This window comes from Manacus vitellinus, unplaced genomic scaffold (assembly GCF_001715985.3).
Source record: "Manacus vitellinus isolate BGI_N305 unplaced genomic scaffold, ASM171598v3 scaffold_44_pilon, whole genome shotgun sequence".
NCBI lineage: Eukaryota > Metazoa > Chordata > Aves > Passeriformes > Pipridae > Manacus > Manacus vitellinus.
In genome coordinates, this window is record NW_021940565.1 from 188,665 (window position 1) to 213,864 (window position 25,200).

The 25,200-nt window shown below is 41.6% G+C and overlaps 1 protein-coding gene across 3 annotated transcripts in view; it reads right to left on the reverse strand.

Moving 5' to 3' along the window:
• COP1 (COP1 E3 ubiquitin ligase) overlaps positions 1 to 25,200 on the reverse strand; it is a 123,163-nt gene that overhangs the window by 76,066 nt on the left and 21,897 nt on the right. For all 3 annotated transcript variants that reach the window (XR_003916051.1, XM_018079104.2, XM_029962264.1), the window contains exons 7-11: positions 23,758 to 23,817; positions 21,831 to 21,907; positions 16,924 to 16,981; positions 13,348 to 13,462; positions 9,804 to 9,939 (exon numbers count right to left, since the gene is read on the reverse strand). Coding sequence is in view for 2 of the 3 variants with exons in the window: in XM_018079104.2 (XP_017934593.2) it covers positions 9,804 to 9,939; positions 13,348 to 13,462; positions 16,924 to 16,981; positions 21,831 to 21,907; positions 23,758 to 23,817 (446 nt within the window). In the remaining variant the exon portion in view is untranslated. The remainder of the gene's footprint in view (positions 1 to 9,803; positions 9,940 to 13,347; positions 13,463 to 16,923; positions 16,982 to 21,830; positions 21,908 to 23,757; positions 23,818 to 25,200) is intronic.

The window sequence follows — 25,200 nt, forward strand, 5'->3', positions numbered from 1 at the left end:
TTTTGTGGGGTTGTTTGTTTGGTTTTGGTGGGTTTGTTTGTTTGTTTCAATGAAGCAACAATTGAATTAGTTACTCCTTACTACAGAGCATCACCTAAATAAGGTCACTGCTGCTATTTCAGAGTCTTTAACCTGTCCCACAGGGACAAGGACACACCACTACTGTAGAATATATTCCCTGACTCAAACCCCCATGCTGCCAAATGTTTTCCAAAATATAAACTGAGCAAGCATATCACGATCCCAGAGAGGTTATTGCAATCTCTAGTCAGAAAGGACCACTTAGAGAAAGCATTGATTCTCTAGACTGTTATATGGAGAGATAAATTACATGTACAAATGAGATTACCCCTCAAAGTCACTCTATCAGAGAGTGAACCACTTTCATCCTTAAAAATCACATTAATTAGACTTGGATGTGACCCCCAGGTTACCAAAATATCTCCAGATTTGTCCTCTCATCAAGGTAAAGTTGCCTTGGCTACCCTCAGTAGATCACATTCAAGCCTAATGGATGCCTAAGGAAAACCACGGGACAGAGGATCCCAAGCTATTTCACTCTGATTCCATTCCCGGGAGTTGTTTGGGATATTCCAGCTCCAGCAGCACCAGTTGCTGTTGAATGCACCCTGGGTACCCACCCCTGCCACTGTGCCTCCTCCAGGCTCCAAAACACCTGATGAGAATTCACTCCCCCTCAGCAAACCTCTATTTGGAGCATAAATATAAGACACTAGAAAGTCAGCTCTGTGTGTTGATTATCTTTTTTTTTCCCCCCACATCTGGACAACAGACAGGGAAAGGTGTTAGAGCAGCCCATCAAAGCCAGCACTGCAAGGGAAGGACAGTCCTCAGCTCCAGGCTCCCTTGGGAACACATTATTGCACCAGCCATGCTGCAATCACACTTTCAGGATCTTTCTTACAGCCACAGTAGCCTGGAGGTCTGTTCTGCTCCCTTTGAAGGAAGGCATAAAAAGGTACTGCATTAACAAAGTAATGTCATTAGACCTAGTTCCAGGCCCACTTCATGCTCACAAAAACCCTTTTAAGTGTAATGAAATGCCATCAGTTCTAACAGAGACCACTTTGCAGTACGCCCGTTCCATAAAGAGCTTGTTTAAAGGAGAATATTAAGCCTGAATCGGGGAGGTTTGGTGGGCTCAGATCCATCTCACAGCTCAGAAATCAAACCCAACAGAGCTACTTTCATGCTTTGTCATCGCTAGATAAAACGGAGTCATTCTTTTTTTAAACCCAACGAGAGCATATAGTATGCTATGAGATTAATTGGGCTCCTTGCAACAGCTCCCTTTTCAGAACCATGGTCCTCTCTACTTTGCAGAGAAGTTACCATGAACCTAAATCTCCTCTAAGTACAAAATCTCCCAGGAAGCCACAGAAGACTCCCAGCCTTGGCTGTAAGACTGTAGCTAGAGACATCCTCTTCTACTGCATAAGGTTTTTTCCATACATGCATTCAGGGGGACTCGGCTTAATTAGCACTAACGATGAGAAAACCTATAGGGAACTGCTGAATTCTGCAAGCAATCAAACATAAAGTGTGTATTGATAAAAAGCCACTTTCCTGCGAGGCGATGCTCTTCTGCATGCTGAAGAGAAGATGACGACAATCCCAGGCTTTTTCCATGCCAGATCCAAAGAAGTACAATGAGCCAAAGCTGCTGCAAACAACTACCATGCAAGTTAATGAGGGTTAGATTCAGTTTTTCCACAAACACCGTTTTAAACAAGCTGGAGTAGGGAAACGTTAACTAAAAATGCCAACGGTTAAATGCAGAACGTTTCTCATGAGGCTATTTAAAATTCAAGCCAAAGGATCAGTCTGCCTGCTGCAGTATTTTGTATAACCCCAGGATCTGCCATTTCACCCAACTGGGTTGGTACACAGCAGGTTCTGAACAGCTCTGACAGTAGCTGGAGCACAGCCCCAACACTGCCAAATACCTCGGTGGAAGAGGTTACAAGTCTCCAAATATACTCAGCTGCCTTCAAGCTTGGGAAACATTTCCAGAGCAGAATCACTGAATGGGTAAGGTTGGAAGGAACCACTTGGTGAGATCATCTGGTCCAACCTCCCTGCTCAAGTAGGGTCATCCCAGAGCACCCGGCACAGGATTGCATCCAGACAGTTCTGGAATATCTCCAGTGAGGGAGATTCCACACCCTCTCCAGGCAACCTGTCACCCCCACAGTGAAGAAGTTCTTCCTGGTGTTCAGGTGGAACAGAAGACAGCAGCATCTGCCCAAGCTGTCTAAGAAGGAAGTCTGAGGGGGGGAACCCCGCTCCACAACAACCTGTAAGGTTGCCTGAACAGCAGTACCATCTCTTCAGGATTACACCACCAAGCAGGAAGGACCTCAATCAGTTGTGATAGATACTGAAGCGCCTTCTAAATATAAGGCCCTTCAGAAGCTTGCAAGCTTGTTTCCATGCCACCACATTTATAACTACACCAACAAGGATTTTGTTTCTTGAAAATTGAGCAAGGCAGCTGCTGACAGAGCTGAAGAGGCAGCGGAACAACTAGATCTGAGAGAGGGACCTCCATCACTACTGGCACTGTAAACAACGCAGTCTGCCCACAAGCTCCAGGATTCCTCCATGATTTCACAGCAGCAGCTGAAGATGTTTGTCTCCAGCCGACCACACTGCCAGAGGTCCCATTTCACAGGACAAGTCACCACCCCAAGCCTCCAACCCAGTAATTCAGCCCTCCAAATTTGCCCGACGCTGCCATCAGCTCTTCTGCCAGACACCCTGCAGAGCACCAGGAGGGACAGCTGGAGACAGTAACCTCTTTAGACTCCTCATCTGAATCCAACAGGCACCACAAGTCAGGGCAGCAGCTTTCCTAAATAGAGTCCATACGCCACGGATGAGCCTTTCCAAGGAGCCAAAGGATGGGCTGGGGCAATTAACTGCAATGGTCCTGCCTGCCTGGTATTGATGGAACGAGGTTAAAACATTATTTGAAGCATTTTTCATCCAACTGACAAGCCTGTTTCAGGAGATTTGTTGTGTTGGCATTTTGAATCTTATTTCATCAGTATTTTGAATGCTATCTATAAGTACCTTTATTTTTTCCTAAAGAATGGTTTATGCATAACCTTAATTTCAGCCTCATATAGAGAAACTTGATCTGCCTTCCATCTTCACTAGCACAAATGTATGCACACACTTGTATATAATCCTGTGAGAACATAAGCACCACTTCATAACTTATTCTATGTTATTTATTACCTTATTCTACAAAACAACTATGCAGCACATAAATCCCAAACATGACTTAGAGACTGTATTTATTAATACAAATGATATTATATTAATAATCATGAGCTCAAGCCTCTTCTCCAAGCTGAGCTGCTTGTCAGGTTTATTCTCAGAAGCATTTAAGCCCACACCATACATCTTTGCATGCTTTAACACACTACCTTATTATATTTTTTCAACTACCTACCATCTAACAGACTAACTTTTCTAGTTAGCAAGGAAGGAATAACAACAACAACAAAAAAAAAAATCCAAAGGCAAGCTAATACTTTTCAGATCATTAGCTCCAAGCAAATTTAGGCTTTTCCAACAAATATAGCTAGAAAATTAAAAGAATATTGTAATAAGCTACAGAAATCCATTTTCTATTAATAACAGGCTTGTGTCTTCAAGCAGAAACAAGAATTCACTGTATCAACACTCAATGTTGAATGAAAGCTATAAAATTGGGGGGGGGTTAAGAGAAATCCGTCTTTGGCTTTTACAGACACTGTTGGCATGGGAATTCTGTGCAGAAGATGCTGTGAAACCAAAGCTTTCATGGCTTGCAATTCCTGAGGCCAAGACACAGCACTACTGCCTGATGACAGCCATTATCCCATGGACATCAGGAGGGACAGAAGGGCAGCTACCTGCAGCCTCACTGAAAAGATTTCCACCCTGATCAGCCAAGAAGGGGTAGATGCAATGATGCAATGCAATTTTCACATGGTACCATCCTCCTATCCTGAATATTAATCTCTCAGAGGACATTCCTGACACCACAGCATCCATTTTGAGTGCCTGCACTTTCACAAAGCTGCTTTTCAAAACAAACAAACAAACCAACAAAAACCAAAACAAACAAACCAGTTTCAAATCTAATAAATACAATTCTGTGGAAATTATAAGCATGGATCTTAAAGTTTGTAGGGGTGAAATTCCCTTTTTACTATACAAGTCATATAAGGAATTCCTCCTTAAATTTCTCCTCCTTAAAACTTGAAGCCAGAGGAGGATGCTCAGTAGAAAGTGAGGACAGAACTGTCGAATTTCTAGTGATCTGATCACGTACCTTTATCACAAACAGAGTCCCCAAGACTTTGAGGTCTCTAGTCCAATATCCTGCTCAGAGCAGGGGTAGCTCTTTGGTCAGACCAGGCTGCTCAGAGCTCTCTCCAGCCTGTTGCTAAATAACTCTGAGGATGGAGCTTGTACCCACTCCAAAGCTGGACTGTCCCATGCTGAGCCAGGGACTGCTACAAGACACTTGCCATGAGATGGAAACTGTTTAGGTGAACTGCACAAAGTGTCTTCAAGACAGACAAAAAATTAAAGACCTGAAGTGCAGTCACTATTCGAAACATGTTTAAAAGCCAGTTCCCAAATTCATCAAAAGACCACTCAATACTTTTAACAGACCATTTATAAAAATTCATAAAGTTGAAATCCAGATGAAAACTCTCATCTAATTATCTGCAGATGGAGACAGGTTTGAAGTACTAATAGAGTTTAACGGGAAAATGATCTTCCTACTACCAAATAGTCTGAAATTAGGAGGAAAAAAATGAGGTCCCACTGGTAGCCATGCAACTTCCATTCATTAACTTGCCAATGTCAAGTTATTTAAGTTTTAGCCCTTAGGTTGATGGAAGAACAAACCCCTCTGTGCAGCATCACCGTGGTCACCAGAAGGTTTGCTTCTTGGGCCAAGAGAAAATATGCTCTTTTCTGGTGTCAGAGGCCCTTTGGGTACCAGCAGCCCTTCCTGGGGACTGGGAGGGCTACATTACAGGGTTGAGTGTCTCTGAACTCTGAATTTGGATCAGAACTGACACCTGTACAACCCTTCTGCTGGGTACGAGTCACATTTAGCTTCTACTCAAGGAACTCAGACCACATTTATGCAGCACTAGGAAGTGTATCAGTTCTGCACTCCACAGAAAAAGATGGGAAAGTGAGGGAAATGCTCTGCATTTCACTCAACTCTAATTTAAAATCCCATTTGAGCCCCAGACAAACTCTGGTCTACAGGCCAAAACCTCAGATGAAATAACGTAAGAGGACCACAGGACAAGCACAACCTTCAAGCGGGCTCAGGGAATTATGCTTCAAGTTTCCTTGGTCATTCTGCAGTTTAAGTCTCTTTATCCAAGCACTTCTCTCTTCCTTCTACTTGTGGGAACAGTTCAAATAAGACAGATCCATTCACGGTTTTGAGCTGCCATTTGTAAATAAAACCGAGTCCATCTAAAAAATGATTTATTTAACAGGCTATAAGAAAAATCCAGCCCTCCTCATTTCTCATCTTCTCATGGAGCAGCATCTGCTGCACTCTGAAACATAATCCTGTGAAGGATAAACCCACTTCCATTTCATTAATTTATCTTTACCACCAAGATAGAAACATTGCTGGTCACGAACTTAATAAAATGGCTCATCTAATCCTGGCCAGCCCAAGCACTGAAAAAAAAAAGCAAATAAAAAGACAAAAGGGGGCTTGTTATGGTCAACACAGAACTAAAAGGTATCTTGTTAAAGGCTGGTTCTGAGAATTTATATGGACAAGTAATTGTAGTCCACAGTAAAAAGGGGAACAGAAAAATAGAATGGTTCAATGAATACATGAAAAACTCACTCCTAATGGATTTTTTCTTTCAAGCTCACCTTTGAAGAAAGGATTTCAGGTCATGTTACTGAAAGAGTCAACACAAACAAAAATGCAATCTTGAAATAGCATCCAAACAGTGCAATTAAATCTAAGAGAAACCTCTTCACATCTTGTTCATTACTCAGAGGCAACGGAATAACAGCAAAAGATGAAATAAACAGAATAAGGGACACCAAAGGTAAGAGTTTTAGCAGCCAAAACCACAAGTGGTTTGTTTTCCTCTCTGTAAATCACTGTGCCTTTAGATAAATATATTTAGTGTTGGTTATCCAACCCCCTTTGGATGGCATTTTTCAGAGAAATGGTAACCTGACTCAGAAGAACTTAAAATAAAGACATATTCATATTCCCACCAGAGCTGGGAACCACAGAGCGGGGAGAACTAGCTCCCTGATACCCAGGTTTCCAAGAGACATTTTGCTGTAATGTATTTCTCTCATTTTTGTTCCTTTTTTTTTTTTTCAAATATGAAAGACTGCCACATTATTCTCTGAAGGCCTCTGACAGTGGTAAAGCAATTTTCTCCATAAATCATTGTAATGCTAACGCAGCAGTTTACAGACTCATCTTTAAAAGAAAGCCTTTACATTTACTGCCACTGCCAGCAGAGAGAAGGAAAGTTAAGCTCTGACAACTGCTCTGTCTAGGGGCATAATAAATGGAAAATGTATTCCTTGGCCCAATTCTAACAAAACTTAATATACTTGTGAAAACCGTGTAAACACTTTGTACTTAATAGAGCTGAGTGTATTAAAAAGCCATTTAGCACATAGAGGTACGTGTTCATATTGCAAACGTGCTTCAAGTCCCCTTGATGCTACAGCAAAACTGAGCCACCTGCAATCACAGCGCCCTGAACGTGTTTTCTTCCCTGAACATCCTTCTCTGATCATCTGCTGTTCTTGAAGCAAATAAGGGGGGAAAAAAAAGGACAGGGATGAAATGTTTCTTGTGAGTGCATTTCTGAGCAAGGTTGGGAAGCTCTCCCCCTCAGGGTGTGCACCTTCCCAAATAAGGCCTCAAGCCCGTGGTGGGAGATGCACAGCTTGGGTACCAGTCTTGCACTGGTCCCTCGGGCAAGCTCCCTGCCAGGCCGGGGAGACCTGGATCTGGAGAGCAGAGATTGGCTTGTCCCCTCATCCCAAAAGGCAACTGGAGCTTTCCTAAACGTTCCATCAGGATTTTTACAGGAACACAACATACACAGTGTTGAGAAGTCCGGACATTCCTGTGGCAAGGAATTCAGGAGAGCGCTGCTGCCACTCAGTTTCAGGGCTTTTCCAGCCTGTCTTTAATTACAGTTTTCACCCTGCTACCATAAACCCAGCTTTATTTCCCTTCTAAACATCAAGGTTTTGCAGATAAGGAACATTTCCATCTTCCTCCTTCATGAACTTAAAGCTAATACATCTTAAAAAGCTCTTTAAGTCAGCAGATCTTTTGGAGTCCAGAGTGTGAACTTTAGGTAGGTAAAGCAATTACTGCACATTTGTAACAGCAGCTTATTTAAAAACAAAAAAATGGCAATGAAGTTTAACTTCTGGTCAATTTTACTTTTATTTTTAAGCATACTTAAAATATCCCTTTAAATTACTTCCTAAAAAAATTAAGATTTCTTACATAGTAGTCTTGTATTTACTTTGTATTTAAATCCAGTTGTCTTAACAGAACAGGCTAAGCAGCAAGACTTCCTTTCTGTCTCTTCATCAGTGTTTCCTACTTCATACCCAGGAACACCTTTAAAAGGTAGTGCAGTAGAATAAATAAAACTTTTCAGAGCGTGTTAAAAGCATATTTTCACTTTTTAAGTGCCTTAATTAATTTGGCTCATCTGTGAATACCTAAAAGCTGCTCTTATTTTCTTAAGCTGCCATCACTAAGCCACACACCTCGTTTAGTTTCACAGACTCTCTGAACTTGAAGCTATTAATCTGGATGAAGAACAATGGTGAACACAGGACTATGCTGGTCAACACATACTAAGTATAAACTCTTGATTGCCAAATTATGACTTTACAGGAACTGTTTGAATAGCCAGAAGCCAACAAGAGCAACAGCAGCAGCACATTCAGCAACCAAAGCACTTGAGGACATGCTCAGATGTGAACAGTCTCACTCAGCCCACATGCTAAAACCCCTAAAAATTTCTCAAATGCTTTGATAAGTAAAAAGCATGAGCAGGGGAGAACACTGAGTCAGAAACTAAGTTATTGTTCAGTGAAATGCATTTAATTACCAGTTCTAGGACTGGCTTGGAGGGAGGCCCCACAGTATCTTCATTTTAGCAGGAGCACACATACTTTTCAAACATATATTTCACTCAAGAATTAGGATGCCTTCAAAACAGGAGCGTGATTTAGTGCCCTTCCAGCATTTTCTAACCAAATACCACAAAAATGCTTCCCTTGCAGAATGTCAAGGAGAAGAAAGGGCAAAGGAGCAAAATCCAATCCGTGCTGGTCGGAAGCTGAGGAAGTTTGTCTACCTTGCAGTGAGATTCCCATCTGCATTTCATTGCAGCAAGTGTGAACCCAATCAGTGCAGGTTAAATATACGTCAGATCCCTGATTATTGTGCTCTGACCTCTGTGGCTAAGGCGGACATTATACATTCCTGCTACATATTTGCAGTAGTTAGAGAATCGATGCTGCTTTAAACAAAAATATGTATTCTATGCTACATATGCCTCCATTTCTTCACACAGTACAAGTTTCTTGGGGTCTTTCAACAAATATTCAAGCTGTTCTGTCACTACCCAAATGGCCCCTTCGTAAGGCACTAGATCAAGGCTCAGAAAACCCAAGTTTAATTTATCTTGTCCATGTAATGTTTCTTTCAAGACCTCAGGTATAGTCTCTTTGGATCTCCTGATCCCCATGTACAAAACAAGGATACTACTTCTCTCTCTCAAAAGATTACTGTGAACAAACATTTAAATTAGTGAAACATTCCTGCAAGAAGCTGATGGGTCCTGCATACTTGCCATGCAGAAGAGATTTCCCAGTTAACACGATCCATCGTTTTTTCCACCACAAGGAGCTCCAAAACAAGCCACCACAGGCTAAGCAAATTCCCAGGGTGGGGGAGAAACCAGTTTAAAGTTAGGGCTGTTGACAAGCCACAGCCTCTCCATGTGCTCTCAAGCCTGATCCCTAAGGGAGCTGGTTCATGGAGCTGAACTAGAAGAAACTAATTCTGTTGAAAGAGTCAATAGCATTTCACCACCTAAGTGTCCAAACTGCTCCACAGGAGGTTCAGAGGAGTTTCAGCAGCAGCACAGAGGACATGACCACTCCATACAGCTGTTCTTGGAGCTGTTGCCTTGGCTTTACCACAACCATCCCCTCGCCAGTGCTTAACACTGCAAACAGATCTTCCAATGCTCGAAACTTCAAGTAGTCACAGTTAAAAACAATTCAGCTTTTTATCATTTGCCATTATGACTGGATCTACTGCTAAAATGTAAACCTACCACAGGTTCTTAAAATTACCAGGCAAAACGGATGGTTTTTAAAACGCCAAAACTGCATCACTTACAACACAACTAAAGATAAAGAGGACTGAGCCTACAACAGGCTTTGTAGAACAGCTGCTGATGTTCACTGGCACTTCAAAGGTTTGGATTTGGCCGTGACCAACACCAATAGGAATAAAAGGTTCTACTGAGATACCCAACTGCCCTCACAGATCAGTGACAGTCACAGAATTACCACACACACAATCACAAAACTATTTTTGGGCAGCAAGTGCAAAGTGTGGCACGTGTACAGACCATAACTGGTTTAATGTGGGTTGTTAACTCAGCCTCAGCAGCCTGTATCCATATGAGATATGTCATCAGAAGCACAGTGTGCCTTACCTGGACACTATGCTGGAGCCATTGTAGAGGTCACTGGCGTAGGACAGCGTTGCCAGGGGTCGGACAGAATTGTAGCGTGTGAACTTGGACAGACACTCCTGAAACTCATCCAGCTGGCTGGTGGTTCTGCTGTCATCTAGGGAGAGACAGCAGCATTGGGGAGGGCAGAAACACAGGAAGAAGATAAACTCGACAGCAAACAAACAAATAGAAAAATCAAGATATGTCTTCATGGGATACCACCTCTGCTTGTTATCTGGGGAGGATTCTTGGTCAAAACCAGGCTCTCCCTCACCTCTAGCATTACCTGAAGGTACTATGATTTTTCTGAGCACAGATTAAGTCTTTCCACTGCAATGCTGGGTGAACCTACTGCTGAGAATCTGCCTAGAAATCAAATACAGCTTTCCTGGCAAGCTCATCTATTTTATTCACATTCAGAGCCCATAGGCCATATAGATTATTAACAGAAAACCTTTAAGCATATAAAAATGCACTGTAAAGGACATATCTAGTTCTCTGTGGGGGTGAAAGTATATTCCTCTCCCTGTTCTGTTACATTTGTCTACATTTGGTGTCAATTACATTCAAAATACCTTTTAGTAAAAAATATTTGTCTTGATATTCCAAAAGCAACAGAGCTAAGGGAGAACCATTTCAAGGCTGGAGAAGGAAGACAAGCATGAAACCAGAATGCTCCCTGTACTGGAAGTTTTGTGAAAATTATGACCTTCAGCAGACAAGGTGAAATCGAGCCAGCTTGAATAATTATGATAAATATTCTGTGGGAAATGGAACAGTTTACTACAAAAGTTAAAAGTAAATTGCAGTGTAGATAGTTGAAAGTCATTCTCTGAATTCTCAGAAGTCTCAGCTTTTCTTGGTAGGAACATAATTTTTTTAAAACCATTTCGAATTTTAGTATTTTGTAAATAAGGAAAAATTCTTAACTTAAAGCGATGCCGCATGGGCAAGTCTGGGTTCCCAAAACAATCATGGATTTGCAGTCAAACACTAGGTAGAGCCTTCAGGCTGTGTAATAGCCCCAAAAATTTGCAGTAGTCCTCCTCCACCTCCTCTAACGCTCCTGCCTTCACTTTATCTTTTTGCATCAGTGCATTTTAGGGGAACTGGAGCTGCTGGTTTACAGGTACTGCACACTTTGTCTCCTGTTCCACCACAGCATCCACTGCAGCAGCACACACACACACCCCACTGAAATCAAATTCCACCCACTAGCTAAGCCATCCTTATCAGCAGCATAAGGAAATGACATGATCCTCTTGTTAGAAAGGTTTGGAAACACTGGGGTGAAAAAAGGAAGAGGTTGATTTATAAATGCAAAACCCAGCTGTGCTTTCTTGTGGGAAAACACAGAGAATAATCACTTTCTGCACCCTGGTAATTCCTTGCCATCAGAAATTATTATCTCTACACTTGTAAGGCATTTTAAAAGTGTCCCTTATATGCTGTTTAATGTTTGATCATATAAAGGAACATTGAAGGCTAGCAGTAATTAGCATGTTTAAGGGTACTAGCATATACACTACCCATGTCAGATGGATCAAAAGGGGCAAAATGAACAAAGTGCTGCTCCAAATTAAAATCATCAGCACCTGACCACGACAGAAGACAGCTTGAGAAGCAGCCCCTAAACATCAGTCAGCGTTTTCCAAAGACTGTTTTCTCGTTTGACACTATGGTAGGGACAAATAGCTGCTACCCTTCCATTTCCCTCATTTAGAGATCAAGCACACAGTCCTCCTATAATTTATTCTCTATCTGTGCCTGGAAAACCGAGTGTTATTTCTCAAGACATTTTCCCTGTCAAAGTGCAAGGCCATTTGATAATTACAGTTATATTATGTACCCACTCCCTACTCCAACAGTCAGAGGCACTGCTTCCAAAAAGCTTTAAATCCACATTAAATCCTATTTAAAATGTGTCAAAACACAGGAATGATTTAAGAGAGGAAAACATAATCAAGTATCATAGGTTATTCCTTACTTAGGAGAAAACCTGCATTTGCAAATCTTCTGCTCTTGGTGCAGCTGACACATATGAATACAAAAAACCAGTTTCACCACATTCATATTTATAGTTCCCAATTACAAAGAAAGATGTCCTCTACAAGGGAATGCTGGGAAGAGCCCCATTTGTTATCCTTGGTTAATAAGTATTATTTTTACATAAACACAGTTATGCATCACCAAGATAGCAGTGCAGGAAAAGATCTCAGTGTGATTTGTGAAGAGCTGCATTCTGCAAAGCACCTGCTGGCACTTCACAGGGAACTGCCTGGACACATACAATGGGCTTCTCCAATATTCCAGCTCCTGAGGCAACCTCTTAGTGTGCTGCATTCCCTGCTAAAATCATTTTGCTGTGCACAATGAGAACTGAGTCAGTCACTGCTTTGAAGCAGGTAGAAGATGTAGACGTTTCCAACTTAAAGTCATTTATTAATTAATTTGTAACATTTTTATTTGTTTATTTACTTTAACAGGACTAAAGCTTAAAACAAATTCATGGAGAAGAAAAATCCAGGGGTTTGTACCCCAACTCTCCTGCTGATCTGTGCCCCCTAAGGTTATACATAAAGATGCAGCAACCTCTTCCTGGGTCCTTAATGCTCCTAAGAGGTTTCTCCCACCCCTTGAGGGCTGGCTGCTCTCCTTGCAGTCTGTTACACTTGATATGGGCTGCAGCTCACAGCTTGGTGCTGCAAATCTCTTGGCTGCCACAGTCCATTGCCTGAAACCTTCTTCCCCAAGCTGGTTTCTTCCCCAGAGGGGCTGCAGAACAACCCTCCTCGCCCTCAAGACATATTCATTTGACCCACTCATTTCTTAAAATCTTCAAAATCTTGTCATGTAATTAAGAACCATCCATCCACTGGGTAACAATTACTCTTGCTGCTGTCACACTGCTACTCAATTATGAATGAGGCAATCTAGGCAATTTTAAAAACAGCTGCTAATTCTACAGAACAAGCCTTAAATCTAAGGTGTGCCCCTTGGGACAACAGCACTGCTGCACACTCAGATTCTATACTTCAAGTCATTTGTTAACCAAGACTCAATCTAGACAACATAAAGGATAACCTCCAAGTGTCCTATTGCATGCTAAATACAGGAGAATTTATCAATTTATGTTTATACCTCTGTAGCATTCCAATAGCAATGTTTTTAACTACTGGCTTTATACTACATCTAGCGGAAAGACAGCCCAACCACTGCTGTCAGGCATTTGCATCTTCAGAACCAGCACCAGGGAAATTGTTTATTGTGGGTTTTGCCCTTCTCAGTACAGGATTACAAAGCAATACACGTGCCCCTCCAAAGTGACAGGATTAAGTTTTCCAAATTTAGCAACTTCAAGAAAAGCAAAATGGGATGATCTGAGTAACACATAAATATGAACAGCCACACTCCCACGCAAGGACGTGAGAGCTGCTCTCTCAAAAGCAAGGCTTTTCTGAGAACTGGGCCCTGCAAGAGGTAACTGATGCCAGAAGTGGGACACCAGGCAGGAGGAACTCACCTGAGACACGAGTCATCCTGGTGGAAAAATAGCACTGCTCTAGGTCCTCAAAATGAGCTGTGAGGCGCTTGCGTCGCGAGGCGAGCGTGCTGTTATACCACGGCTGCTTTTTGGTCTGAGGGGAGAAGGGAGAACACTTCAGAAAGGAAGAGCCAGGCCTGGGTTCCATGTTGACAGGTTTTACCCAATTATAAACAATTATACAATATATGGTGATGGGTTAGAAGTGTAAAATGACAAATTAAGAATCTTGCCACAGTCAGCAGTTAGTCTTAGGGGTTCTATGATGCACAGTTAAACAACCAAAAAAAGCTGCTTTTAGATAGTTTTTGTTTCCTGAATCTTTGCAAAATTTAGCCTCACACACAGGACAGGCAGCCCCAACCCCTGGGGAGACCTGTCTTGCATTTCTAGCAATGGACAGCAGAGGCCATCTTCCAACTTCACAAGTCAAACAGACTGTACAACAAATACTCCCCAGATCCCTGGCAGACAGCTCATTAAAAGAGAAGGAGGTGTTTATTTTAATGAGTTAGTTACTCAATTACTTCCTTTGAAGCAACTCAGTAACTCTCTGTAAAGCTAAGCAAACAAAGAGAGAAGGAGAAGACGGCATGAAGTTCAAAGGTTAATTGAAAAGAAGTCCATGAAACTCATCATTAAAAACATTTCCCAACCTACCCAAGCAGAAATAGTGAGAGGCAGAAGGAAAGGATTTAAACTGCATAAGCAAACTTTCCTCCTGAAGCAAAACCAGAAAATGCAGTACTCACCATTTTAATCATAAGTAAGGAAAAAGAATTAATTCCTCTACTACACAAGAAACACAAAGACCCCCTTGCTTTAGTTTCTAATTTCCTCAAAGCCAAATTTTAAAAGATTTAAGAGCCACCAAGCTCCCTGATGAACAACATTGCTGAGCACATACAACACCCATAATGTCACTCAGTGGCACTAGAACCCACTCCACGTACAACTCCCCCTCGATCCATGCAGGAGAACAGGCTGTCCTCATTACAGCCATCCAGCAAACTAAGTTTACAGCCCACTCACATTTTTGCTTGTACCTGCAGAAGCAGTAATCTCACACTTTAGGGAAAAAGCAAGCCCCAGGCAGAGAAACCTCCCAACACCACTTCCCACCCGAGGCCACACACTGTCACTGTGACAGCACTGATGGGTCTGCACAGCTTGTTTCATCTCAAAAGCAACTCCAGTCCCAGCACACAACACTGGGAAGTGCTCCTACATCAATACCTTTTAAGTATAATTTTCTAAAATGTTACGGTTTTAAGAAATACCTAACAGAACACTTTTATAGCTTCTTCACATGATTTTTGTGCACCAGCCTGCAGTGGCTCCAGCCTCTCTCAGCATATCAGGAGTGATTTGGGCTCAAGACAACTTTAAGCAAAGAACAACCACTTCAGTCTCAAGACAAGTTGCCTGTGCCATGATGAGTGACATAACCCAAGCCTGAGTTTGATCTGCCAGATAAGCCCAGTCCACACTGAGATGGAATCAATCATGGCAAGTGTTTGTCTGCTGTGCCATTTCCTGCTGGGTCTCCAAAGATCCCCCTGGAGCAGGTCTCAGGTTGGCACAGGTTGGCCCAGCTGTGCTGGGGAATCAATCAATCTGCATTAACCCATTGTCAACAGACCATCCCCAGCTAAGCATTTCAATCTGCTCATGTTTTACCAAAATTACATATTCAGTTCCTATCAAGTCTGCTCCCGGGCTGCTTGCTAAGCAATGCTGGGCAACAGGAGGAAAAATAAGGGAAGAGAGAAAAGATACACAGGCAATTTTTATTCAGTGGCTAAAACTACTATGGTTGTCCTAGTCGAGGACAATAGTTTGGATTGCTCTTATCAAGAGTGATTTTACTGTCTGAGCTCCACCAGGTGCTCTAAAGAGTCCTCTAACTGTGAAAAAGCTTCATAGCTGTACACAAGCTCCTTATTTCTAGCAGGAAAAGGGATACTGTCATTAAATATTACCTGCAGAGTTCCCCAGGGCCTACATGACTTGTCCACTATTTACTTCTGAAGCTCAGCTTCTGGAAGAAAACTGTCCTGGAGCTTTGTAGTATATAAATTCTTCCCTAACAACATGTTTTCGAGCAATGCAAAAAGTAATTATATTGAGAAAGAAAGCTGTGCTGTCCATCCTAGATAGTTCTTACTGCCAGCAGTGCCCAATCTATAATTTTTGCCATGACTGACAATTAGGGAAAAAAGCACAATTTAGTTTATATTTTTAAAACTATTTTTATGGTAAAGTCTTGCTGAAATTAGACTACCTTTGAATGAAGTGTTTAAATTCAAGGGTTGTCTTTCAGTTCCCCATCCAAACATACATTAAAGTTTAATTTGAAAATTTGTACTAGAGAGGACGGATCTTGCACTCTTGAGGACAAGAAATTGCATTTGAGGACAGAAAAGATTATTCTCACACAAATAAGGCTGTCATACAGAATGACTAAAAAGTCTAGGTTGTTTGTTTTGGGAGCTCACCAGCAGGATAGCTATGCTATTCATTTTGTATTTGAAATTGGAAATACTGAGACAAGTAGTGTCAGTGGAGAACAAATACAGCGTAGCACATCAGAGTCCTGAACATAAAAATCCACATTTCACCTGCCCTCTGAAGTGAGGCAGAACTACAACCCTTTGTTCAAGCAAAATCCTCCCAAGACCACAGCAGCAGGAACAACAGGCTTTTTCCCCCCAGACTAATAGATGGGATTTTCTAATTACCAATTAGTTATAGAGCTGCAAACACAAAAACCTGTGTGCACATGTATATGCTCATCAGCCCAAAACTCGGGTGTTTTTTCTTTACATCAAATAAGATCCAACAGCACTGCTACTTGTTGTTTACCAGTCTGATGCTGCTGTGTTCCAGGGATCCACCACCACCACCAGAGAGCACCCAAGGCACAGCTGGAATGTGACCAGCACTCCATCTGTCCAAATCAAAACTGTTTAACGTTTTCAGAGCTGTGAGCTGGGTATCACTGTCACCTTCTCAGCCCAGCTGAATCCCTCTGAGCTGCAGGACTACAGCAGTGCTGTTTGGAATTCGGGAGGCCCTGAGGATTGGACAGTTTGGAGGCTGCCTGCCAAACAGCTCCATTGTGTATGCAACTTTTTACCCTCTATGTGCATTTATAATACAGTTTGTAAGGCCCTGACGAGGACAAACTACAAAACAGCTGCATGTTTGGAGTGTTCCTTGTTTTCAAAGTCAAGCTTGATCCACAGCTATTTCAGCCAATGCAAAGGGTCAGGGATTTACCTCCCTTCCTAAACGCTGCCCACTTGGGAGATGAAGAGCAAAAAATACCCCCTTTTCCCATGGAAGAGTCAGCTTTAGGAAAAAAGATGTCTAAATATATTACACCAAATGTCTTTCTCCCAGTCGCCCCTACAGCTGCAGTTGCCCATGCAACCAGTTAAAGCATTTCCAGGACTGGTACCCTGGAGATGGATGAAGGTGCACCTCAACTGCCCAACCTCCACATCCACTCTCTCACACCCCCCTCGTGCACAGACACCTGGATTATCTTACCTGGGAACTGCCACTGAAGCCTGGAGGCTGGCTGTACTCCGTGGAGTCAATAATACTACTGCAAAAACAAAAGAAATGGTCTGCTTAAATCACTGTACAGCCATCCTTTACCATTTTTAACCTGTTTGCTATTCCCTCCTTGACACTCCACAGCATATTTGCCTTTGAAATCCATTTTACAGACAGGGAACAAAAGGTTATATTTTGTTTGGGGGTTTGGGAGAGATTTTTTTTTTTTAAATACAGAGTTCTCCTAGAGCAGAATGCTGTCACACACAATCATGTGTAGTGCAATCGAATAATTTCTGATTAGAATGCAAAAGTATCTTTTGTATGAAATATGCAGGACAAGACATTCTGAAAATAACGTGTTACCATTGGTTTTCAGTTCCTTTAAAAAAAAAAAAAAAAAAAAAAGGCAGTTTAATGCCATGGCATTTGAACAGCACTGTGAAGGGAAAAGTTAGAGAAATCAGTGTAAGACATAGACTAGTATTCCAGACAGCTTTAAAGACACACAAAACAGGGACAAGTAATGAAAAACAGAAAAACTAAAAAAAAAAAACCCAAAAAACACCTGACAGCCAGGATTACTATTATTAGAAAATGCTAAACCACACATAGCTACATAGTACCTATAATGACACAACATACCTTAAAATCATTGTTTTCAAAACTTAGCAAATGCATGCAAAGCAAGTGAAATTTAACTTTCAAAACTGCAAAAGGATCTACTGATGCAAGAAAAACACAAGTAGTTCAGTGTTCTTCCACATACAGGCAAAATATTCAGCTCCCACAGTAAGACACCAGAGTCAGATTAAAGCACCTTTGTCACTCAAATTTCAAATACTTTCAGGCTAGTACACAAGAACAGCATTTTATTAATTATGAGTATCAACATGATTTGTTTCTAAAAAATCTTTGTAACTCACTTCTGCTTTGTCATTTGGCTTGGATAGAAAAGAAACTATCTTGGTTGGTTATTCTCAGTCTTGCCTACAAGGTAACCTTAGATTTTAGCACTGACTGGGAAAGCTGAAGGTTTCTTTCAAAAACTGCTAGAACACTGCTGTAAGTCCTGGTTTTGTCAAAGATGATTGTACCTATTGATGATCATATGACAGCTGCCAGACCTGATCCATAGACTTTAGATTCTTGGTCATAAACCAAGTGGTTTTGTTGAAGTGTCAGTTGGGGCACCTGTAAGTCCAGAAGAATGAAACAGTGGTACTAATGCTTAAATATTTCTCAGAATGTTTTCAAGCTCCCCTGGAAGTGGAGAGAAACAGAAAGATGACAGATAACCACTAATGAGACTTAACAATTAACTTGGACAATGAGACTGATTGAATTCTGTTCCAGGCAAGACAAAAGCGGCAAACCAAGAAAATCTAAGGGATGAAAATGATTACTTGCTGCAAGCTGCTGCAAGGGAGAAAACAGCAGAGCTGTTGTTTCAGAGGCATGGCTGGGGACAATGAACTTTAAATTAGAATGTGGCACAAGAAATAATGAAACATGTACGGCAGATCCTGCCAGGAACAGCAGGAATAACACACTTGGCTGGAAAGCGATGAAAAAGTGCTTCACTCAGACAGGTACAGTGGCAATTAACAGCAAAACACAGAGACTTATAGTGTCTGGTCTCGTTTTGCTGCAGGTTGTCTGGTGATGTAAAGCCTTCAAGAGTGCAGACGTCATCCCCCTAACCAGAATACAAATTCAAACCCATTTCTGTGCAGTGCCTGTAGCTAACTGGGATATGCTTGAATGTTTTTCCTTTCAAAAAACAGGAAGCAAGTGATCAGAAAATTACAGAAGTGCCCTCTCAGTTCTCTTTTAAAAGCTGTAACGTTAGGTTCTGATGGGAAATTCAGCCACCCCAACATGACATTTAAAAACTTGGAACAACAGCAACAAAAAACACGGCAACCTGCAGACTACAAACCCCATTAGAGGGGTGGGAGGGGGTAATTAGAACAAATGGAAGGGAAGGAGGATCAGGATTTCGATAACTGAATCAGAGTTACCAAGCAACTCATTTCCAGATCAGAATCTTCCCCCAGAAACTCCTATTAGTGACGGTTTGTTATTGCTATTACTGCTGAATAGCAGTCACAGGGAAGTTGCTTATTCCTATCTCCTGTTTGCACCATTTACTGGGAGCAGAAATAGCACGAGCGCCTGTTCAGAAAAAAACCCCCACACAGAACTATTTGTTCTCTTCCCTTATTCTGCCCCTCTTGTTCTCTATTAGTACACAAACCCAGCAATCTGCAACGCTGTAAACAAGGGCTGTGCTATTACCCAATTTAATATTTCATCATACCCTGTGTAGGCACAAGAGAAAACACGTGTCCCTCGCAGCCGAGGATGTGCTCAACAACCACGGCTGGGCTCGGGCTGCTGCTAAAGAACCTCTGAGGGAAGCTGGGGGCAGGCACAGTGATTTCACATTTGGAAGATGTTAATAACAGGGAGGGGGGAAAAAAAGAAGCTACGAACAATGAAAAGAAACAGAAAATTAATGAAGCAAGCCTGTGATTTAGGGGGAGGAGATGAATAAGGGCAAGTCACTAGAGACCAGATAAAACTAAATTCCAAAGAACTCTATTTTCTTGAACTTTAAATTCAAAGGGTAAAGAAATTTTCTTCATCTCATCTCCAGTCTGTGATAACCTTGTACTATTTATAAGATACATTAGTAAAGTGTTATACAATTATATTTCATTAACAGGGCGTTAAGCATGTTAACAAGTTATATTTCAATTTAAATATATCATTTTAATTCACTGATAAGTTAAAAAGTCTCTGAAAGTTTAATATCTTTTTAACATGGAAGTGAATCCATCTCAAACTATATTTGTATTTCATTCTTAGTAGTTCAAGGCATCTCTAAAATGCACTCTTGAGATTAAATATTTCTGTTAACAGAGCTGAAAAGAAAAAAAACCACCAGCTGTTCTGGACCATCCTTTTCAAGGAGCAAAGTTTGAGATATTCTTCAAAACCCACATTTCATGTTGAAAAGAAAGTTAATTTCAAGTGGCAGGCCTTTCTGGAATCTGAGTTATGGTAATTCACACCAATTCTATCACTTGAACTACACAAAATGGTCAAGGATAGGGTGGGGACAGAAGTTACAGTGTTCAGACATTTCCTTCACATACCAATTTCTCTTCAATCACTCAAGGCTACTTCTTAATGCAGGAATGTCATTGAGAAACAGACATAAGGTCTTCTCAAGCTCAGAGAAAAAGGCAACCCCACATTCCCTAGAAAACCCCTAAATATCCTATTATATCAAACCCCTGGTGTGTTGTACCAGAGGGAAAACCCAAAAGTTCAATACACAGCCAAGATGGAACCAGAAAGGTATGAAAATGTTGGCCAAGAAAAAGCCTGTGGCCTCTGCTCCCATCACAGGGCCAACCCACTGCCATCTCCCAGGAGAGCCCAGGGGAAGTACATCAATCCAAAAATTGCTAAAATATTTTGGATCACTAAAATATTTACTAAACCTCTTGGGCTTTAAATGTTATTCCAGCCTTCAACAGATAAAAGAGTTCTTTGGGAGCTTGTTACTTAGCTTGGCTCAAGCAATAGAGATATATTTCTACTCATAAGAACAATCTCCTGTTAAAACAAAACAACACAACTTTTCTAGGCCTGAGGGCCTTCAAAATGTAACAAATTGAGCCCAGTCAGTGCTCAGGTTTTCCTCAAGCATCAGTACCATGGAGCAAAACCAGTTTATTTAATAGCCAATAACCAGGAAACTAGTAGAACCTGACAAGAATCTCATCAGCTTCACAAAACTGCTTCTTGGCAAAACAGCAATAACCCATGTCAAGAAACACACCTGCACCCAAAAAGAATTAAAGAAGCAGCGAAGAGTTGAATTAGAAATGCTGTTCCCATCCATCTTGGCCTTATTCCTGTCCCTTCCCTCAGGGCCAGTCAGAGCTTCATAGAAATATGAGAGATTCTGGTCTCTGTGTCCAGAAACAGCATTTTGGTAGGAAATCCCAGCCAACATTGCTGGGTTCCTCATCAGAGCACTCTATCTAAGTCTCTGTAGGAGAGGAAATCTGATAATTTTTCCTTCCTTACTCCTGGGCTATTAAGTTTAGAACTGCTAACAGCAAAAAATCTACCAGTACAATTTTATAACAGAAGTTGACAGTTTAGAGAACTCTACTTTTAAGAGATAGGAGAGATGATCACTTAATAACATAACCCTGTAAAATCAGAGCTTTCTTACTACCAAAAGACACATCTACAAAGTACAGCACTTCAAACCCTGGCACATGCAATTTGGACACAAGAAACATCTGCAATTTTGTCATCAAGAAACCAGACTATGCAATATTCCAGACAAAAATCCACACTGAAACTATGTTATTAGAAAGGCATTTCATTAAATCAAAGCAGACAGCAGATAAACAGAATCAACAGGTTGTATATTTTAAATTTGGATCCCCAGCCTGTACCTTTAGCTATTCACACCAGAGTGGGGAAGCCAGAGGACACCAATATCATACAAAATTAAGACCTTTCACATGCCAGGCAGAACTGCATAATGTTCAGAAAAGGCAGCATGTAAATAACAGTAATATTCCATATCATAGCAAAGGCCTATGACTCAAGTTTACTAATCCATGTGACATTTAAAGCCATCAGCTTTCCACAGTATCTGGTTTAGAGCAGGTTTTTCATTCAACTGCAGACTCGGATGGCTTTTTCTTCACATAAAGTTTATATCCATCAGAAACAGAACAGAAAAATACTTATGGCACTCACAAACAAGCTTTGCTTGTGTTTTGGGCATGGCATGGGGAGGCCCAGCAAGTACAGTGCAATATGGACAGCCTGAAGTCCAAGCTGAGTTGCAAGCTCCATACCTGTGTGACGGTGAGGGAGCCTCAAACTGCGGCACCGTGCTGTCCTCACTGACCGGGGAGTACAAGCCACTCATCTCCTGAAACCAGAAAGCCACGTTACAGCAAAGCTGGCAAAGCTTGAAGAGTATGTCTAATACACAGTGTTCACATAGTATTTCTGGTTTTCCAAGCAGATAACCAACTGTGTCTACATTTATCCAACTCTTACCTAAAAAATCTTTACTGTATGTGACAAAACATTGATTTTCTTCAATTTCTTTTCAGTTATCATTCCAACTGGATTTCAAAAATTCTACTGCCCCAAGAGGGGCAGTTCTGGAGTTTATACTTCAAAAACCCAGTAGATGTGGGTAGCATCCAATTGCCTTGAACCCAGCACCTCTCTTAAACATGGCAGAGCATGCAAGCTCTAAGTACGTTTTTGAGATCTGTGCAAACTTATTTAACATCACAACTGCAAAGTAAAGCTGGATATGGGTCATGGCAAGAACAGCCACAAGGCAGCAGGGAAAAGGTGGTGCCCCAGACTTAAAAGAGGATCTATCAGTCTTCTCTGGGACAACTGCTCAAGACATAAACTTTGCACATAAACTTGGCTTTGTCCCTGTCAGACTAAGTCACCACTGTGTACCCAGTATGAGACTGTCTTTCATCTGTTTGGGAAATGGAAGCTATGCAGGATGCAGCAGCTCATTAGTTTGGGGGGCAAAGAGTGTCCAGGACAATATTACTTGTGCTTTCAAATTCCCACTAGGTGCCCATTAGTTGCTAGGCAGAAAGTAGGATATTTGTGACAAGAGAGATCCCAGGCTTTAGAGGTCAGAGCCAAGGTCACCACCACACACCAGGAATGTACCCTAGCTGCAGCCCACTGAAATGCCTGATTAAAGAGTAGAGAAACAGGCAGCTGGATATTCTTTGAGGGATCCCACAGCTTTTGGGAATAGCTTCTCCTAAACCTCCAGATGTATTTTACCAGTCTCAAGAAAACATGCTAAGGTATATTTATTTCCCCAAAGCTTGAGAAACATTTAGGGAAAAGAGGTCTGAAAAAATTCCAGTTAGCTATTAGATAAAGGGAAGTTCCTGTAGTTGTATTTATATTTTGCTAATTCATCAGCATGCATATAAATCATGTGAAGAAACCTAAAAGGCTTTTGGGCAGTGGTTGGGAGCTCATGCTGACTGCTCAAGATGAGCAAGAAGAGAGAAGCAGACCTGCAAACTGAATCCCAAGAAGCTTTAAGGGAATACTATTTTGAGAGGTGGCAGTCTGATGTACTCCTGAAACATCAGCTTCCTACTCCAAGATTAAACACTAGAATGATTAGAGGAAAGGACCAAAGAGGAAGCTGAGGGCTCAGTAAGGACAAAAGGACTGCGTTGATGGGTTTACAAATACATGGAGTGTAATTCGGAGCAAGAAAAAGAGATCCCCATTATTAAGGATAAGTGAATATAAGTGAATTATATCAGGAGGTAGCGGGAATCTGTTCGGACATGCAGCAGGAATTGGTTCTGCTCCTACCCAGTCTCTGCATTACAATTCTTTTGCACCCCCCAAACCCCTCTCCATTTTAATGGTGACATGCTGCTAAGATTTAAACGACCTGTGCAAACAGCCAGAACACTGCAATGTACAAAAATCATAGGTTCTGATCAATACACTGCCTGTTGATTTCTAGCAACTACTCGAGAATACTTACTACCAACACAAAGAAATTGAAAGAAACGATTATATAAGAGCTACCAACCTGCAGCCTCCACACATCAACTAAATGAACGAATTAAAGAAAGAGCATCATCTGTTCATTTTCCCATTACTGACTCGAATGCCATAAATTTAACCCAGCAGCCCCACAGCAAGGCAGACAGCTTGATGAAAATGAAAAATTGCCAGAGTCGGAACAATGTCTGGGCGCCTCACCTCTACTCGCTTAATATCTTCTTCCAGAACACTTAGCTCCTTCTGGATCTGCTCCAATTGCTGTGGATAAGAGAATGGGAGAAGTCTAAATCAATCTCCACTGCACCACCAACAAGATAAATTGCCGTCTTTTCACAGAGGAACCTGAACTATCTTAACCAGCGTGGTACACAGTTCCAAAGTCACCAGGCAGGAGGCTCAAATGCTCAGATTAACATAAGTGTGCACACAAACCACATTCAAGACAAAGCTGTTATTGTGAAACAATGCCAAACAAGAGCATGAGGTACTTTGATGTCAATCACAAAGAGACTCACATTATTCAAACTCATACCATTATGCTCCTCTAACATCTTTCATGCAAGGTATAACTGGCTCACAAACACCAAGGAGAGACTCCTTGAATTGTCTGGGTTGGAAGAGACCTTAAAGTTCATCAGGTTCCACCCCCATGCCATGGACAGGAACACCTTCCACCGGATCAGGTTGCTCCAAGCCCCATCCAAACTGGTCTTCAACACTTCCAGGGATGGGGCAGCCACAGCTTCTTTGGGCAACCTGTGCTGGGGCCTCACCACCTTCAAAGGGAAGAATTTCTTCCTAATACATTATCTAAACCCACCCTCATTCAGTCCAAAACCATTCTTCCTTGTCTTGTCACAATTAGAAAAAAAACACCATGAAAGACAGCAATAGTTATCACTTCACCCTTCAACAAAAAATAAAATCTTTTGCTAAAAGGTTTTAAGAGTATTTTTCATGCTAGCAGTTAATCTGTCATTTGCCAATTTAAAATTAATGATAAAAATTTTGGATTGGAAAAAACCTATTATAACTAGGAGTAAGATTTGCTCCTGGCACCAATCAAGCACCACATGGCATTTCTTTCAAAGGTGTGATACTTACCTTGGATTACACCATGAACCCCAGTCAATTTGAGGACTATCTCTGAAAGGGTCAGAAAGGAGACTTCCCCTCTCAACAGCCCTTTCCCTTCTTTGTGTCACATTTAATATTTGCCAGGTTTTTCAATTACTTTTCAGTCAGTCAGCAACCTGGCTTCACTCACCTCTAACAACCGTGAAGCCACAGACTTGACAAAGATTAACACCTAAGCCAGGACATCATCCGATTTCCAGCCCCAATTCCCACCCTCATTCAGCAGACATTCCCACCCAATCACTCACAGAGCCCAAACCCAGCCTTGCAAGGCCCAAACAGACACAATTCTCTAGGTGAGAGCTCCAGGTCTGGACATAAACAGACAAAGCTCAGCTCCAGTGCAAGTCTGGTTCGCCAAGACGCACAAGTCTAAATAAATACACGGAGTTCACCTCCATGATGGAAGTTCACCTGATCAGCCCCCAGTAAAAATTTAGCAACTGGCAATATAGCCTGTGAGCAGAAGCTGTTGCTGAGTTGGGAAGTCCACAGAAAGCTTAA